Raw genomic sequence first — 18,592 nt, forward strand, 5'->3', positions numbered from 1 at the left:
TCTTACCTACACCTAAAAAGGTGAAGTGGAGCAGCTATACCAGGTTCTGCAAATCTTCCCTGTCGGCGCTGAGGTGTTTATAGGAACAGTTTTGTTGCCGGTACGGTTAGAGCTGTTCTTTGAACAGAACAGACCTCTTCCCAGGACAGACTAGTTTGCTGTTACAAGTGTATGTAGGCATTACCTACATGTACTTGCTACCTAACTGCCTTGGTTACAAACAGGAAAAAATGTGCCACCTATCAGGATAGCCGTTCCAGCCAATACTAGCTTCAATAAGACCTGCTGTAGTATGTTTTGTTTCCAGTTTACTTTGAAATATATGTATTACAGTATGCAAGTGTATACATGTGCATGTAAGGGGGTGTGTGTGTGTGTGTGTGTATATCTATATTTAAATAATTTAGAATATAAGTACATACATTTCCATTTCTGTTTGAGTCTGTTCAATAAAACTTGCCAAAAGTTCCCAGCTACTGTCCCTGTACAATTTTATGGGTGTTTATTAGATGCTAGGTTGCTTCAATGATCCTTTGCAATTGATGCTGAATATAAGAATCAAGTAACCCGGTGAAGAGACTGGAAGTATGAAAACTGAGTTGCCACAAATGTGGAAAGCTATTTTATCATTACTATGAAAACTGCCTGTATTTTAAGTTTGAGGGTATTTTCCTGTAACTGCATACCATGATTTTTATTTCACGTTTAAAGAAAAATGCAACTTTTCAAGTGTGCTACTCACAAAATATGAGAAGAGTGTTCACAGTCTGTGACTGGCTTTAGCAAGATGAAATTCTGAAAAATCTAATAATAAATTAAAAATTCAGTAAAGGAGAAGTCATTTTAAAGGTATTGGTTCAGTTGCTTCTGTTTAAATATGATAGTGTCAAGATTTCATTAATGGAAAAAAGCTCTTTTAACAGAAATACTAAAATAATTTCAATGGTGGTTTTATTTGTGGCTAAGGAATTTGTATGCTACTAGCAGATAATGTTTTCAATTTGCTATTTAGTTCATTGAACCCTGAAGGCTGTGTGTTTCACCACTGATATCAGCCTGTCTTTGTGGTCCCTTATTTGATTACATACATAACTCTGCATATAAACTTATGCATAAACATTTGACATTCTGTTTTTTAAATACTCCACGCTGCAAATATGAAATAATTCAGATTGAAGGTTCTTAATGGGATAAGAAATGTAATAATATGAGTAGCCTTTCAAATGTCTCTTTGAGAGAAGAATTACAACAAATGTCTTTTCTTGGTTTTGGGAGGGGAATTTGGGGAGTTCTTACCAGCAATACAAAACAGCCGTTTTCAAAATATTTTGCAGATCTTTATGAAAAAAAATGCTGGTATCTTTAAAGTCCTAATACTGTGTACATCAAATGTTTTGGGGTATAAGGTTTAACTGGTGAGGTGATAACATGTATAGGAAACTGAGGAACGTAGTGAGTGGTTGTTAAAAGCTGGTGGTAGACAATACATTTTTATATTCCTTCTACTATTCTACCTCTGGGTTTGTGGGTTTTGGGTTTGGGTTTTTTTTTTGTTTGTTTGTGTTTTTTTTTGTTAAAGTCCTAAATTGTTCAATTGTTCTAATGCATGCTAAAATACTTCATGCGTTTCCAAAGGCAGTTCTGTGTAATTTGCTGGGCTGGGGGGGGTGTGGGGTGTTTGTAAGTTCTTTTATAATAGGAAATGGCTGAACTCAGTCCACTTCTGATTTATTACTGCAAGATTCGACTGTGTTTAGGCTTATGTGTATGTGAGGGTGTTTTTCCTAAAGTTGACAGTAATGGATGTGCTGTCAGAGGCTGATGACTGATTAGCATTCCTTACTATAAAACATAATAAATTAATGTTTATTAATAACTATTACATGCATTGTTAAATGAAGAAATTAATCACCTCATCATTGTTATTTTCTAGATCAAACCTAAAGTTAAAGGAAGAGATGAAGTCTGAAAAGAAGCCGGGTTTTTGGGACAGTTTGGTGATAAAGCAGAATGTCCCATCTAGGAAACCAGATGAGATTGAGGGATGGGAACCCCCGCAGATCACTGCTGCTGACTCTACAGGTGATGCAGCAACTACTTTAAGTGACTATACAGCCTGGTCAGGCTGGGAAGATGAAACCAAAGGCTCCACAAAATACACAAACCTGGCCAGCTCAGGAAACAGTTCCAGGTGGAGTATCAAATCAGCTGGAAAGCTGGTTAGTATTAGACGTCAAAGCAAAGGTAACCTTACTGACAATTGGGAAGAACTAGAATGATACTGGTATTGTGAAATACTTTATAGATAAGAAGAGAAAGGTTCCATGATTTACTCGTATATTTAAACCAAAATCAAATCTGCTCAATATTGCACCTTTATACAGTACTTTGTTTTATTCAGATGATTACAAATTTTTGCTCACCTGATAGAAAATTTTCTTATTACATTGTTAAATAGCTATGTTTTCCACACTGAAAAAAAGTAGAGAATCTATTTTGTGCCTATATTTCACATTCAGACTCTGCAGTATGTTGGATTGTTGGTTTTACCAAAAAAATGTAATTCCTTAGTGAATGTATACACTGGTTGTAAATTTGACTGCCTTATGTAGGAACTTCCACTAGCTTGAGGTCCTGTTTTTTTCCTGGTATTTGAGGGCCACTCAAAATTTTAGTTTTGATGCTGTCCCTTTTTAACTAAGAATACTGATCTGTTGCTTGCGGGGAGAATGCTTATACTTAGTAGACTGTTTTCCAAATCTTCAGCCTCAGCATATGCTTCAGCTTGTGCACACAAGATGCTCAACTGTCACAATGTGCTATACTGTGTATAAAATGGGAAAATATTCTAACGTAATTCCTTCCATCACAGGATCTTCACCAATAGTCAGGTCAAATGGGTCTTCCAGAGTTGTTTTTGTTTTTTTTTTTAATATTGAACATTGTTTGACAAAGCTAAGCTCCTCAGTTTTTAAGATGCATGTTATGTCAAAAATAAAAATGATTGAAAATTTGGAAAGCAGCAGTGAGTAGAGTACAAGACGATCTCAATATTCAGTATCTGTGGTCCTGAATCTAGAGATAAGTCGCTTCTTATGGAAGGGCATATGTTTTCATTTTTACAATAGCTGATCCTTGTTCTACAGACAGCTTTTTTGTTTTCTACTGTGTTGTTCCTCCCCCCCGCCCCATCCCATAAACAGTGATTTGAATTATACTCTGGCATTTTCAGGGTAACTGAGTAACTGAGCCATTGCAAGTACATGCATGCACACAACTTATGAAGCGTTTTTGTTATAAAGCTCCATCTTATTAGCTACTGATACTTTAATTTTTTGGTAAAAGAAGGTGAAGTGTTAAATTTGAGATTTGAAATGTATATAAGAATACTAAAAGTGCCTCTTTCTAGCATATTGTCTCTCATTAGCAGTGCAGCTGATGTCAGATCCAAAGTTGGTTTCCATTTTGTTTGTATAGCCTATATAAATACTGCTTTAACATTCATGGAAAAAAATCAAACCAAAAGTTTCATAAGAAACGAACAGTAGGCCTTTGCTCTCCTGATTGTTAAACTGGTATAGCAGAACTGAAAACCTGTTGACTGCCTAGCAATAGGGCTGGTACAGTTGGAAGATTTAAGTTAGCATTTCAGATAAAATCAGCATTTTTACAAGAAAGCATATACCTTTATATAATGGATGTCTTGTAAACATATTTTTGCAAGAAGCTTATGCTAATGAAAAGGGATGCATGCAGTTTTCTTCTAAGCTTGTACCTTGTTTCTGTTACTGCCACATTACTGCTTTCTTAGCTCTCTCTTTCTCCTCTCTCTTCCAATTTATGTGTAGTTTTCTGGCTTTCAGTTCCTGCATAGCTAGTTTTTGGAGATTCCTGTTGAGATGTGCCTGGAGGGAAACTGTAGCAAAGTGTTTTTGTTTTTGTTTTTTTTTCCTGGTATTAATAGGATGTTAAAAGACGTTGTTCTTAAGTTTATATAGAAGAAAATCAGTGTTTTGTGCTACAAACCAGGATCTTGTAATTGGCAAATGTATTTGTAAAATTGGCATTATATATTTTAAAAAAAGTAATAGAGGAGAAAGGGTTAGCATTTATATCGCATCATTTAGTCTGTGAGTAAACTCTGTATTTGCCTTTGGCAAGTACGTATGCTGAGGTTAATTATAGGAAAGAATTAGTATTCTTGGGTAAAGTATGCTGCATTTTATAGTTTATGGAATACCCTCTAAGGCATGAGCTAGTATTTAGTTTGGTTGTTGGTGCTGACCTAAAAGAACAGAAAAAGATCTGCTAGCAGCCCTCGATATTTTGCTCTCAAAGATGGGCTGAGAACTTTTAATTTCCCTCCTGAAGAAACTATTTATACTGTGACCAGTAAAGGTTTTGCCTTGCACATTTTACTGTCAAGTGCCTGTTTCTCACCTTGATGATGTGTTTGATGCACAGCTTAACTGCAACATTTTTCAGTTTAAGTTTATGATAAAGAATATGCTCACAGAGCTGAAGCCTATTATAAAACAAAATTGCATCCAAGTGGGAAATTGAAATATGTAAACTTACAGTTTAACTCCTAGTGATGAAAGTTTTGGTGTGCTTTTTACGTGGTATTTCCTCAGAAATAACCATTCTAAGGATGAACATTATTAAATTTAATATAATTTATTGTTATGCTTTAATAATGTATTTGTCTTGAGAACTCACTGGTGTGAGCTTTTCTTGTCTTATGTTTATAAACTTGTCGGAATTTTCAGAATGGGGTCCTCTTTTCTTTTACCTTCTTTAGGTGCTTGACTACATTATACGTTTATGGGCTTAAGCTATACACAGCTCCATATGTGGAATAAGTGTAGAATATGTCCTTTAATATTTGTTTTGAAATTGCATTTCAATCTATGTGAAATGGTTTAGAAGAAGGTAGCATTAAGATTGTATGATAAGATTGCACAAAATAAAATATAGTTTATATTGCTTTCTCGTAGCCAATCTGCATGATTGTTGGCGTGGTTTTAACGGGAATTAAAAGCTTCATGTGGCTGTAACTAGTCACTTAACTCTAAGCAAAGTTCTTTCTGAGTATTTTTATTTATTAGCATCATTTGCAAAAAGAAAAGTAGTATTTTCCATATGAATAAAGATTTAGTTTGAACTGAAATGCCTTATTCTTTATTTTTTTTTCTCCCATTTTATTTGTCATGTGAATTTGTTTCCATCTTCGTGGATGTTACTTGCATCATTGTAGAATACGGCCAAGGAAGTAATAGCTATGTTTGTCCAAACTCAGTGAGTCATGCCATCTCAGAAGCTGCAGCATCCTACATTTAAAGTATCACCCATTGCTTTTGCAGTGGGAAGAATTCATTGGTTTTGACAAATGGCAAATATTTTGTTTTACTGGTATTTATTGGTTTAAACCTTTTTTTTTTTTTTTTTTTTTTTTTTTTAAATTTATTGGCTGTTACAAAAGCTTGGGCAGAGCAGCGTTCTTTCCTTAAAGATTTCACCAGCTACATGTAAACTGGAGGACCTGGAATGCTTTTGCATACACTGGCCCCATAACGAGGTGAGACACGCACGTCCTGGACTGTGACAAAAGTGAGATGCAGCCGCTGTTACCAGTCGATCGGTTATAGAAAGAAGCGTATTGTCAGCTTCTCATTCTCCCGCACTAGTCTGCTGGCTTTGTTGTCGTCTAAATAGACTTAGCAGGGAACGTTTAGGCAAAATGTTTCTTATCAGAGTGTGCGAACTAGCTGAAACAGAAGATTTTATTCATACAAGTTACATTCTTAAGGGAAAAAACCCCTGTATTGAGATGCCTCTGACTATACCCAGGCAGGTCAGGCGCACATCTGGGCGGATGAAAGGGAGTGGAGGGAGCTGCATTTCCAGACCGTGGGTAGACAAGGACCCTGCCAAACTTTGAGCATAGCTGTTCCCACAGCACAGGTGAATTTGGCCTAGAATCTGAATTTCCAAAACTTTTTGAAAAGCTTGTTAATATATATGAATGTCAGATGGCAAAACTGTAGGCCCTATCTCTGTACAGTCTGAAAAGAACATGAATGTGCATGTTATTTAGCTGTTTCCTGCATATCTAAACTGTTCTTATTGATTATTTTTTTCCCCTGAGTGCCTGCTAGTTGGTTTCTGATATATCTGGAAAATGAAACCAGCATTATGAAGACGAAAAACAATTTCCTAAAAGGCTTAGTCACTGGTGATAGTTTGCAAAGGTGTGTATCATCAGAAGTCTGTCTCTCAAAAATTTCTTGTAGCATGACTGCTTTGTACCATACAAGACAGCGAATCAGACAGATAGGCAAAGAATCCAGTTTAGAAATTGAAAGGAGAGAGTTGCATTTATTTTAAGTGCAGCCGGCATAAGTAATAAAGAGTATGAAAACAATTAGAAAATAGGGCTATAAATAACAGAAGGCTATATGAAATATGGTAAACAAAGTGTAAGGAGAAGATGTTTTTTTTCTTATGATGCTTACCAACTCTTATCACTGGTACTGAATAAAGAAATACCTGCTCTGTATTTGGGAAGAAAATTTTCCTATTCTGTGTCTGTTATTTACTAAAAGATGAAAGAAAGTGACTGTATTCTTTTCAAGTCCATAATAATCTGTTAAAAGCTTGGCTGGCACTTAAATTTTTATGCTCTTGAGACCCACATAACTCTAGTGAAAGCTTCATAACACATTTTGAACTGTGAGTTTGCTATTGGAAAAGAAAAAGCATTACTCTGCAGAGAAGAACGCACAGCTGTATTTTGTAAGACTCGTTTGTCCAATATAATCATGTGATATTTTGCTTTCTAGTTGCTCTAACCCCTTGTACTGAGAAGACTAACTGAACAGTCGAGTTTAAATAATTTTTCAGAGAATTGGCTGGTTTAATTATTTGAGGTTGTATAGTAAAACAGCTTAGAGTTGGTACAGAACCGTTCCTTTAAGTTAGCAATGTCTTCTGGCCTTTCTTTTCTTGTACCTCTTTCCTTGAAACCCCCAAATGCTGTTGTCTTGAACATCTTGTTTGTCCAGGAGTCTCGCGATTCTCCACAAGATTACACTGCTAAATGCTTCTGGAGAGACAGAGAAAATAATGTGGTGTGTGTGTGTTAGTGCTGGAGAAAGGACGGGAGACTCATGTATCCAGAGTCCGAGTACTCTACTTGCTATATTACTATTTTTTTGCTGCTAAAGCTTTCTTATGTGCAGTATAATTAATAATTCTTTGCTTTGTTTTATTTTTGCACTTGTCCCCCGTTAGCTTTTTTTTGGGTCACATACGCAAAGACAGCCCAGCCCCTCTGATGCCATAAAGAGCTAATCTTTGCTGTTTCTCTTGTGACGGACACCCACTTCTAGGCAGACTTGCCTTCAGTTTAACGCCTGTAAAGAGTTCATCTTTGGAACATTTGGACAGAAACTTGGCAACCAACGTTTCACAGGACAAACAAAGGAAAACAAGTCAAGCATCATTTCCCATTAGGAAGTAAACTATTGTTTGATAGGATGGAGCACAAGATTCCCAGAAGTCATACTACAGATACAGTAATGCTGCGCATAGGGTTATTCTGAAAATTAGGGACTTAATGAAATACATACTTGCTCTCTCTTTCACTGTATAAACTCGCACGTCTCCTGAAGCGTGTTAACCTGTCTGCTTAGCGTGGCTGTCGCGCTGCTGCCTGCGAGAGAGCACGTGCGTGTCGAACCAAGCCGTTGTGGCTGAGGTGGACGGGCTGTTGGCAGCTTAAGCTGCGGTGGGAGATCCGAGCTCCTGACCTGTGCGGTGAGAACTGGCTGCACTGGGGACAGGGGGGAGGTTTTCAGGACAAGTGAAGAGGCAGATGTTCTGGCATCGAGGAATGAAGCACAGTATAAAGAGAAGTAAGAAGTCCAGAACATCTGAGAATGTTCCTGGGGGGGGGTTGTATTAATATTTACTATTAGGCCGGGGGTTTAGTGGTAGAGAATCAGAACTAACACACAGCTAGTCCTCTTTCCTAGTGTTTTTTTCTTGGCTATCCTATTCAAGAACAGGATTTTTGGCTGTGGTGAGCAATTGGAAAGAATGTCCCCTGTGCACAGGTACAAAATGAAGGTTTTGGATGCCTTTAATTGGTGCTCTGTAACTCACAGCAACACTTCTCCAGATCTATTCCATACTACTAGGCCTATAAGTTAGACTTAATGGATCAAAAAGGTAGGTGAGTGCAGGTGGTAGAAGACTGTACCTTGAAATGGAGGATTAATAGAAGGCATATGGTCAGCTTGCAGCAAGAACTTAAGTGGTAGCAGGATTAAACTATTGAAGTTTTAGCTGAACTAAACAGCTCCATCCAGTATTCTGCTTCTTCAAATACTGTAATTTCAGCCTCCTCCCCTTCCCTGCTCTCTTACCAGATTCCTGAGGTCTCCGAGAGCGTTCTCTGGCCTTCCCTCTCTTCCCTGACATCCCTGATGATTTCCCATTAGCGTCAGGATATTTTTTTTTCCCCCCTCTTAGTGGACGAATTACATGCTAGAGGTTGATTTTTCTGTCATTGTTTTATTGCCTCTAAGCCTGTGAATCTGGAAACATATGAAGCATCACTTGGAACTCGCCCATTTCGGAATGGGTGAGACCGTGGTTCGAGCGCTCTGCGCCTGGTGTCCGCCTCCAGCCCCAGGAACGCTGTTTGGAGCAAACCGGAGCTGCGCAAAGGGTCCTCGTAGACTTACCGGTGGGGCCAGATCCTCAGTGTCCGTGTGCGAGAGCCTCGTCGGCAGAAGCGCGTGAGGCGGGTGGCCTGGTGTCGCTTCCTGCGGCTGCGACGCACGTACCTGCCGTGGGTCGAAGGCCCCCCGCGGCCTTCATGGGGGCAGAGGCCGGTTCGCAGGCCTGTCGGGAGCGCACCGGCCGCTGGCATTTTGGGTCGGCGCGGCTCTCCGCCTCGCTCGCGTTAAAGTTGTCGCGTTTGATGTCAGGTGGCCGGATCGGCAGTGGAGCAAGACCTTCCTGGTTGGTGGTCTCGCTCTTGCCGAGTGACCGTTTGAACACGGTCATGCTTCAGTGTAAGAGGAGGGGAAGGGTTGCAGGTGAAGGCGCAGGATCAGGCCATGCACCGTGCAGGTGAATAAGGGAAAATGGCAGAGTTCTGGCTGCTGCAGGATCTCCTGCATCCTAGTCAAGCATGTCTAGTTTTAGGGACTTAGGAAAATACTGCTGAAGTATTGCTTTTATAAATTAGCCAAGTTCTAAAGGGATACTCTCGAGTTAAGAGGAGGACTACAGGCTTACAGCTTTAAAAGTCCCCAGTAGGAAAAAGTCTAAAAATAACTGCTGTGTCTGAGAGAATAACGGGGGAGAAACATGGGGGGGGAGGTGCTCCAAACACACAGAACTTTGTTCCGTAATCCAAGCATTGTGTGGGAATGACAACTGACTTTAGCAAATGAATTATTCTTCCGTTATTATTTTGTGAAAAATACTACAGTAAAACAGCATTCAAGTGGAAAGAGCATATAAAAATTAAATAACTGAATTTAGAATTAAGTGGTGGCTGTTCGTGCATGCCTTGAAAATTGTTAGAAAGGCTTTCAGCTGAAGGCGCAATGATGAGGTACCCATAAAGTGCAACAAATATAAAGCTGAACATGTGTTATTCCTATTTGTAGAAGAATGTACACATGAACCTGCAGGAGATGATAAGCATTACCCGCGTGTCTGAAAGGCAGTGGGGCAGGCCTGTGTGTTGCAGAGAGAGCAGCCCGTGGGAATCAAAAGAAAAAAACCCAGCTTTAGTGGCACTCTCACCTCTGCCACGTTCTGAATCCACTTATCTGTCATGTCCTTGGGTACAGACATTATAAGCTTTGAAGGTAACCTTCATCCTACTGAACTTTGCAGGAGTTGGGAGTTATGTTCCAGTGTCTTTTAAGGGCTTGGACCTGAGCCTTGCAGCCGAAAGCATGGAAACAGTGCAAAGAAATAGCATAATTAGCTAATACTTCAATATTGCGAGCTGTAATTTAACAACCGTTTCCAAACATTTGATATCTTTTGCTTGCTTTAATGTTGGCACCCTTGTGTTGAATTGGCAACCTTAAGTGGATATCGAGCATCTAGCCTTACTCCGATGCCTAACAGGCGGAAGGACAGAATTTCACTTCATCAGGACTGCTTACCGGGAGAACAGGAGGCCGGACTGTAGTCCCCTCTCCTAGCGACACGTCCCGGGGTACGTACGCTTGGTCACAGGATGCCACACAGCTAGGCGGCTGCTGCCCGCATTTGGCTGTGATGCTTTGACCCTTTCTGAGGTGAGTACCTGAACATCTAGCCCCATGACTAAATACTGACTGAGGGCTAGAGAAAATTAATTATTATATAGGGGTGGAGTAGGTTCAGCTGAAAAGACTGAGGAAGAATGGTTCCATGAAAATTATCCCTAGAAATAATAATTTATCATTTGGGTTGGAGCAGCAGCTTGAACTGACTGGCTGACTGCATCAATGCCTGCCACGGCACAGGGGAGGGGAGAGTGAATGTGACATGGGATCCAACACAATCTCAAATGTAGCTTTTGGGACAAGGAGTCCCCAAAATTCATGTTTTTACTGTGAAGATTTGGGGTGAAATGGGACCTCTGATGGACTTCAAAGTGAAAGAGGTGAGCTCTCCTTAGCTTTTCAAAATAAGGTGCAGGTGACAAGCTCCCAGAAGAAGATTCATATGCTTGACCTTGCTGGAGGTAAGTCTCGCTCTCCCTCTGGTCAAAAGTTAAGCACCTGAGGCCATTTTCAGTATGCTGCTTGACTTCGTGTCCTGTTTCTCTCTAGCCATTGCAGAGTGACTTCTTAGGCACTTTCCCCGTGTCTTCTGTAAGAAGCTGTGAAGTACATGGTTTGTTAAAATTTGGGTTACGGGACTTCTAGGTATCAGATGCTGAAGTACTTGTGACCACTTTTGTGAAGTTTGAAGGTTTTAGATGAAATCAGCTTCTGGTGCAATTGACTTCAAGTGATAAGGCTTAAGAAATATGTACGCTGTGTCTTGCTCTCTTGATGTACATATACATATCTATGACAAGACTTAGAGATTGAGAGCAATAACATAAATGCAAAATTAATAAATTCTTCCTCTTATTTATTGCCCCCTTTCGCTACAAGTGTCTGGATTACTTTCATGCTTATTATTGGCTCAAAAATACACTCACATACAAGACTAGTTAATACAATTCTTTCTTGGCTAATGATGGAGCTGTAAATATGCTAATTTATGCACCAGGCAAATCCAAAGCATTGTGCTGCTATTCTCCATTCTACCCTCTCCTTTCTGCTAGCCTGCATTGCTTCTGCCTTCTAGGCTACTAAATGCCACTAGTCTTTTAATCCTGTTCCTAGTGGATATCTCCATTTAGGTAGGCTTTTTCCTTGTATTTCAGCTTCTTCCTTCTCCAAAAGTGAGGACTTCCCAGGGATGGGGAGCAGGGGAAAGGAAAAGAGCAGGGTTCTGCTCCTCAGCTTTTTCCAGATAAGAACATCGGTCCTGTCTGACATCCAAATAGAAAGGCTCGCTCAGTGCTCTGTGAACAGGCCCATGTCTACTGTCTTTACAGTTGGAGTGTCTTTTCCCAGAAGCAGAACAAAACTGTTGGGAGAGAATGTAATGCAACAGGTCTGGAGTCTCTGACACAAGTTTTGGAGATAATGACTGGGGGTGGGGGAGGTGTTGCGGAGGTGGAAGAAGATCCTATTTTTCAAAATAATTGTAATTTCAAGCTCCTTGTGGACTGGGGCAGAGAGTATCTTGATTGCCTTTGAATCAGTGTTGCTTTTCACAACTATAATTCAGTAAAACCCAAATCACCCGAGATTGTGAAGTGATCACGTAGGCACCACTTTAGGACATGGTTTCCTACCACTGCCACTGCAAAATCTGTATATAAACAGATCCAGGTCTTGGGACAAAAGCTGTGGAGCAAAAGAAACCTGTAGAGATGTGGTACGTGTTTTAAGGCACGCTTTCTGCTTTAGGAGAGACCACCTGCCTTTCGTTGCATAGGACAGCCAGCACGCAGGAGGCCGAGTGGAGGTTTTACTTTAAGGCACAACCCTTCCCATGGGTTACAACACTTCAGGTTACATGAGTAAGTGCGTGCTGGGGTAAGGGGCAATGAGATTAATTCAGGTTGTCAAAATGCTCTTTAGTACAGGTGAGGTATTAATGAGATGATTGTTATCCTGAAGGTGAAATCTTCTCCCCTTTCCCTCTTATGAAGAGATTTTAAGAAAACACCACACCACAAACCCTATTGATCAAAATCACTCCCTTAGCTTTTTGCTTAGGTGACACAATTAAAATCTATCTTCTTACCCATCTAGTAGCTTCATACCATGTAGTCACTTTTAATCATGCTCTGCTATTATTTGCCTTGTTTAAGAAATATACTCACTAAATACTTAACTAGCTTGTGGAACTACTCCCAAAGCTCAGTTTTGCCAACTGTTAAAAGCTTATAATGCTGCTCATGACAGTGTGATTCTGCACTCAACATCTTTAAGGTATAAAAAAACCCCATAATAGCTCTGCACTAAAATGCTTCTCAGGGCATGTGTGCATGTCTCCCCTGCTTTTGTTTTTTTAACCTGGAAGAAAGGTTTAAAAACCCCACCTTGCTGGCTTTTGGACCTGGGGGTCCTGGCGGACACCAAGTTGAACACGAGCCAAGCAATGTGCCCTTGTTACTAATAAGGTTAATAGTATTCTGGGCTGTACCAGGAGGAATGTTGTCAGCAGGTGGAGGGAGGTGATGCTGCCCCTCCGCACTGGTGAGACCTCACCTGGAGTGCTGGGTCCAGTTCTGGGCTCCCCAGTACAAGAGAGACACGGACATGGTGGAGGGAGTCTGGTGAAAGGCCACAAAGGTGATGGAGGGATGGGAGCATCTCTCCTGTGAGGCAATGCTGAGAGAGCTGGGACTGCTCAGCCTGGAGAAGAGAAGGCTTGGGGGAATCTCACAAATATGTGAAGGTATATAAATATGTCTATAAATAGCTGAAGGGAGGGTGGAAAGAAGACAGAGCCCGGCTCTTTTCAGTTGTGCCCGGTGGCAGGACCAGAGGCAGTGGGCACAAACTGAAATGCAGGAGCTACTGTCTGAATGTCAGGAAACACTTTTTGTTATTGTGAGGGTGCCCAGCACTGGAAGAGGTTGCTCAGAGAGGTTGTGGAGCCTCCATCCTTGGAGATATTCAAAAGCCATCTGGACATGGTTCTGGGCAACTAGCTCTGGGTGGCCCTGCTTGAGCAGGGAGGTCCCTGCAGAGGTGCCTTCCGCCCTCAACCATTCTTGTAATTGCAGAATGAAGCCGCTGGAGTACAAGACTACAAGCTAGAGCCCTGCTTCTTCTCATCTTAACTACTGCCTCCCGCTGGTCTGAGGTGAGCCTCGTTACCCTTACTGGCCTACACAGGAAAGTGCCTCAGAAATGATCCTTCAGCCTGTCAAAGGCTTTTTGCTACAGCAGAAAGAGCAAAACAGCAAGTGGGGAAAGGGATAGAAAGATTAAACCTGACTCCTGTCACCTGACATTCATAAGAGAACTGAAAACTAGTTATTACAGGTACTGATCTTTCCAAGCCTTTTTTTAAACTTCTTACAAGCTATTTTAAGTCACCTCTCTCAATTCAGAGGCCAGGGGATGTCCCTCTCAGCTCTCTTAATACCCTTCCCCGATTCTCACATTATTTGCATCTTCAGTAAGGGGCTGCTTCCTAGGTAATGGTGTGTCCCGTAAGAGCTTGCATTCTGTCTGCAGGAGGGATGGTTCCTTGCAGCCCCTGATCACAAGACCTTCAGTCAGCATGATGGATGAAGAGCTCAGCACAGTATTAAACCAAATGCTGACTTTAGAACCTTTTTTTAAAGCTCTCAAGCAGGTAGCATCCTTGCTACCTAGATATTTACATGAAGTTTCATGAAGGAGAGCAAAACTGTAACCATGTTAAAGGAGTAATTAATGGATGCCAGCCATCACCAACTCCTGTCAAGGTTACCTAGATCACATAGCTATGTGAGCCTAGGAAAGCAAGCCTGCAACCATTACATTAGTTAAATAAATGGGGTGCAAATCATTGCTAAAGAGCTGCTGGTTCCTCAACAAATCCAGTGGCTACAGCAGTGCTTGGGCTGGGAAAGTGAGGCTTGCAGCAGTGTTCTGAATGAACAGGAATAAGAATGGATGTCATTAGCTCCACACCTGATCACTACCATAGCCAGAGCAGACACCTTAATTGAAAGGCAGAAAAAACCTCCACAAAACCCTGCACTGAAAAAACCCCACCTATCAGTAAATTTAATGGATGATGTTGGTATATCACTGAAATTTAAGTTAAAGCAAATAAAAGTATCTCCTGAGGAAATAAACATTCTCCTCTTCTTGTGGAGCCTATTAACAGTCCAGCTATCCTATTAAAAAGGAAGTGCTAATACAACCAATTATTGAAAAGTAATGTCACTTGGACTGCTTGTACAGTTCTCATTCTATTACCAATTACTACAGAGAACAGGTTATAGAAAGATCTTATAAAATTCAGATTGATTCATCTCTATGTACAAGAGACTTATAAGAATAATAGATAAAACCCATGATTTATTACACTGTACAAAACTAGATTCAGAACAAGCAAGTGCAGAATATAGTACACGATTTATTTTTTCTGTACTTTACATATTATTTGTTAAACTTCATTGACAAACCCAGAACTTCCCTAATTTTTCCTTTACCTGCCTAAGCCAAGCAATGAATTTTGGTCTACAGGATAGAAGAAAATAGCTTCCTGGAGAATTTATCATCTGATTAACTTGACAGAAAGTGCTTCAGCTCAGACTTTCAGTGTTTCCTGTAACTTGTAAAGACTTGTCAAGTTAGAACCTCAGTTGGTAGTACAACATCCTGCCACAGTACCAGTCTAGAAAAAAGCAACTCCATTCTCATTAAGTTTCAATAATGTCTTCTTCTTAGAAGATGAATTAATCCGGTTGCATTTGTAGACATACCAAACAGTATAAGTGAAGGCTGTAGCTACCATTAAAAAAAAAAGATTACTTTCTAGTAGCCCCAGATCTGTCTCTTGAGTTATGCAGGATGTGCTGAGATAGGTTATATGTTTAATAAAGTCCTTAAGAAAAATAAATATTTTTGCATAATGTGTTGTACAAAGATTGGTTGATTTCCTTCATTCATAGCTTCAACAACAGATAAAACCACAGCTATATTTAATTCACTAGCTCACAATGATTAATGCCACCTTGGTAACTGATGTACTAAGAGTCCAATAGAATATTGGCCTATTCTTTATAATAGTGCAAATTACATGGAGGTGTTTTGAAAACAGTGGTTTAAAGAAGGATTAACAAAAAACTCCTCCTTTGGTCCCTGTAAGAGTTTCCATAAAATTTTCAAAACTCCCCCACATAATTTTAACCATCTATTAAGGCGTCAAAAGAATGGATTTAAAGTTGAGATTAAAATGGTCTTTCTTGGACTTGAAAAGAAGTCCACTGCAGATTTCCTGACAAAGAAATGTTCTTAATGTGTCTCCTTCTCCTCAGCTCTTTTCTGCACAAGAACAATACACTAAATAGACCTGTCTGATAATTTCTCCCATATCTCTTTTGTTTAAACTACAACAAAACATTAAATATATTGCACAAAAAGCATAACGTATCCTGTCTGACTCTTCACAAAAATGGCCACAAACACAGGAGAACAGCTACTGAACATCTCAAAATTTGAAGAGATCAATAAAATGCTGAGGAGATACTGGCATGAGACAGGTGTTTGGATCACTGGCTGTGCAGGGGTGTCCTGTATCCTGCAAAATGAAGGAGAAAAAAAAAGTAAGTTGTCTTCTCATACCTACAATCTAGTTCTACTCCCAATTAAAAAAAGTGCAAAAAATCATATATAGGCACATGCAACTACTTCCACTGTAAACAAACTGATAAGAACTTGCTCTAAAAATTCACCATATTTTTCTTTAACTGTTTTAGACTAAGTTGTGAAGAAAATAGGCCTTGCCAGTTTGACTGTGGTAGTGCAGGGTAGTTTCAATTTCAGAAAAAAACCCCTTTCTCCTCCTACCAGAAAGAGACCCAAGTCAGAGCGCTTGAAAAAAGTTTCATATCTCTTATCCATTATTTTTTCATAAGTGTAGTTAAAAAAAGGCAACTGCTTTGTTGAACATAAATTATCTGTTTAATGAAAATCTGAAATCAACTACTACTTCAAGGGGGAAAAAGAGCTCCTTGCTTTCAAAGTGAAGGGGAGGAGACCCTTTCCAAAAAACCAGAACAGCATGTTTGAAGTCCCAGTCATAAAAGTTTTTCTACCTTGCTTTTCTTCCCCCCCCCAATATCTTTTTCTCCTCTTTCACTCCTTCCTTCTCCCCTCCTGAAAGCATTGCCTTAAAACAAAAGTTAGCACCCAGGCAAGTTAGGAATATAGAAGATGGACAGGATGGAAAGGCTTTGTCATTGCAAATTCACTAAGCCTGCAGTGCTTTCTTTAATATTACAGAAACCTGGACTCAGCACAACTGTCTGATTATTTAAGATTCAAATTAGAAGTTCAGTTTTGCACCTTATTAGAATCTTACAAAGGAAGGAAATGCTAGAGGTGTAATGAGAAGAAGGTCCCAGATAGTTCAATGGTGAGGTTAAACACCTTGATCAATAATGCTGTAAGGCTCAGAAACTGTCCTCCCCAGGTTTTAAGGGGTTCCTCTCCCTTTTCCACCAGTGTTGATTAATTCAACATGTGGGGCAAGAAAACTAGAGTAAATATATGGTAAAGAGATCACAGACCACTGCAGTCTTCATTTCTTTCATTTCCATAGGAGATGAAGTTACATGCAATTCAGTTAATAGAAGGAAAGAATCTGTAAGTGAAATTTTTTTCTCACTTGGAAGCTTACATAAGGAAAGTGTTGTCAAAGATGCCACATTTCCATCCAAAGTCTTTGCAACACCAAATTGCACTAGGTGAAACACATTCTAAATACTACTCAGCTTTTCCAATTAAAATAGTTACTCTATAGATACATTATCTGTATTTTTCCATTAAGTCTATAGATGACTACATTAAAATATCATGTGGTATCACCACCTCATCCTCCCATTTTTTTAATGATTGCTTTAACATCACCTGAGAACCAGTTGTTACATTCATGACATAGGGGAAAAACAAAAAGAGAGAACAGACAAATAGATTAGATCCCAGGTAAAACTCCCTATTTGGGGACGTTGCAGATGAGAAAGAACAGAAGACTAAGACCAGAAGTGTTAAACCTAACACCTTCATCTTGAGATGACATGTGCAAGGAAGAGAGACACCACAGCAGAAAACACTCTCAAAAGTAGTTGCTAATGAACTATCATCTTCTCTACCCATTGCCATGTCAATGTCATGTCATTACTTTCCAGGAAAAAACACCACCAGAATTAGGATTCTGGGAAAGAAGCTATGGTTTGCCCCTTTTAGTTCCTATTTATACTCCTAAATATTTTAAGACAGAATTTGTAACATGCTATCTGTTTTGCTCTGCACATCATCATAAAAACGCTTTTGAAAGCTCTGCTCAGTCAGGTCCAATAAAAATCTCAGTAAGATCAGTTCTTGGGGTTTTTAGTTATTAAAACCAACAGAAACAGCAATGTTACAGTGGAAAAAAGTGATGAGGACTAAAAACAAGAATCATAGCTTTCCTGTAATTACAAGTATTCTTCCTTCTAAGAAAAATGTATTTCCCTTGAAATAACAGTTAATAAATAGTTTTCAATTCATATTGATTGTCAGTGTATCTACTTAAAAGCTAAACTAGTCTTTTAAATTAACAAGAGAATTCACCAGGACAAGTGTTTACTGGCAAATGTAGTTGTTTTCCTCCTCAAATTTTATCATAGCTGGACATTAAGAAGCTCCCATAACAACTCTGGAGCTACAGTCCTTTTCTGTATAATTATTTCCACCATTTCTTCATTCGGAAAGCAACTTTACAATTGCTTCTCCCCACTCTCTCAAGTCACATGCAGCCTGTTTTGGGAATTTCTTTTCAGAGATACTCTTTCGGAAACTTATGTATGACTACAGCATTCTAAGTGGAGTAAAATCAGTTTTAGTACCTTTGCATTAAAGAAAGTTATCTGAGGTTCTCTCTTCAGATTTAAGTACGAATTAAATACATCAGGGAGTGCAGAGAAACCTATTTCTTAGCAAAATCTGGCTGATCTCACTGACACCATGCACCTAGGTTTATTATAAGTTGAATTATGGTCCCTAGTTTAAATGACATTAACAGGGAATACGGCAATAATAAAAAACAAATCTGACAAAAAACTGAGATGGAAAGTCACGATTACCTTATCTAATAGGGAAACAAGAAACAAAGTATTCCTGCTGCTAAGTTGATATGGGGAAACAAAATCAAAACAGAGAGTATCAAACAATTAGAAATGAACACATTATTCACTTTGACGTTACAGAACAGTCAGCAATAAAAACAGATGAGACACACA

General features: G+C 39.5%; 2 protein-coding genes across 12 annotated transcripts in view; one reads left to right on the forward strand and one right to left on the reverse strand.

The window, feature by feature from the left end:
- Window positions 1–5,127, forward strand: part of TDRP (testis development related protein) — a 28,257-nt gene extending 23,130 nt beyond the window's left edge. For both annotated transcript variants that reach the window (XM_049818650.1, XM_049818651.1), the window contains one exon: window positions 1,934–5,127. In XM_049818650.1, the coding sequence (XP_049674607.1) occupies window positions 1,934–2,279 (346 nt within the window). In that variant the 3' untranslated portion in view covers window positions 2,280–5,127. The remainder of the gene's footprint in view (window positions 1–1,933) is intronic.
- Window positions 5,128–14,597: 9,470 nt separating this feature from the next.
- The window catches only part of FBXO25 (F-box protein 25), a 33,690-nt gene continuing 29,695 nt past the window's right edge, over window positions 14,598–18,592 (reverse strand). For 6 of the 10 annotated variants that reach the window (XM_049818625.1, XM_049818626.1, XM_049818630.1 and 3 more), the window contains one exon: window positions 14,599–15,891. In XM_049818625.1, the coding sequence (XP_049674582.1) occupies window positions 15,802–15,891 (90 nt within the window). In that variant the 3' untranslated portion in view covers window positions 14,599–15,801. Of the gene's footprint in view, window positions 15,892–18,592 lie in introns of all 10 variants that reach the window. The other 4 variants (XM_049818632.1, XM_049818634.1, XM_049818635.1 and 1 more) reach the window with 3 other exon arrangements.

Source organism: Accipiter gentilis, chromosome 16 (assembly GCF_929443795.1).
Source record: "Accipiter gentilis chromosome 16, bAccGen1.1, whole genome shotgun sequence".
Lineage (NCBI taxonomy): Eukaryota > Metazoa > Chordata > Aves > Accipitriformes > Accipitridae > Astur > Astur gentilis.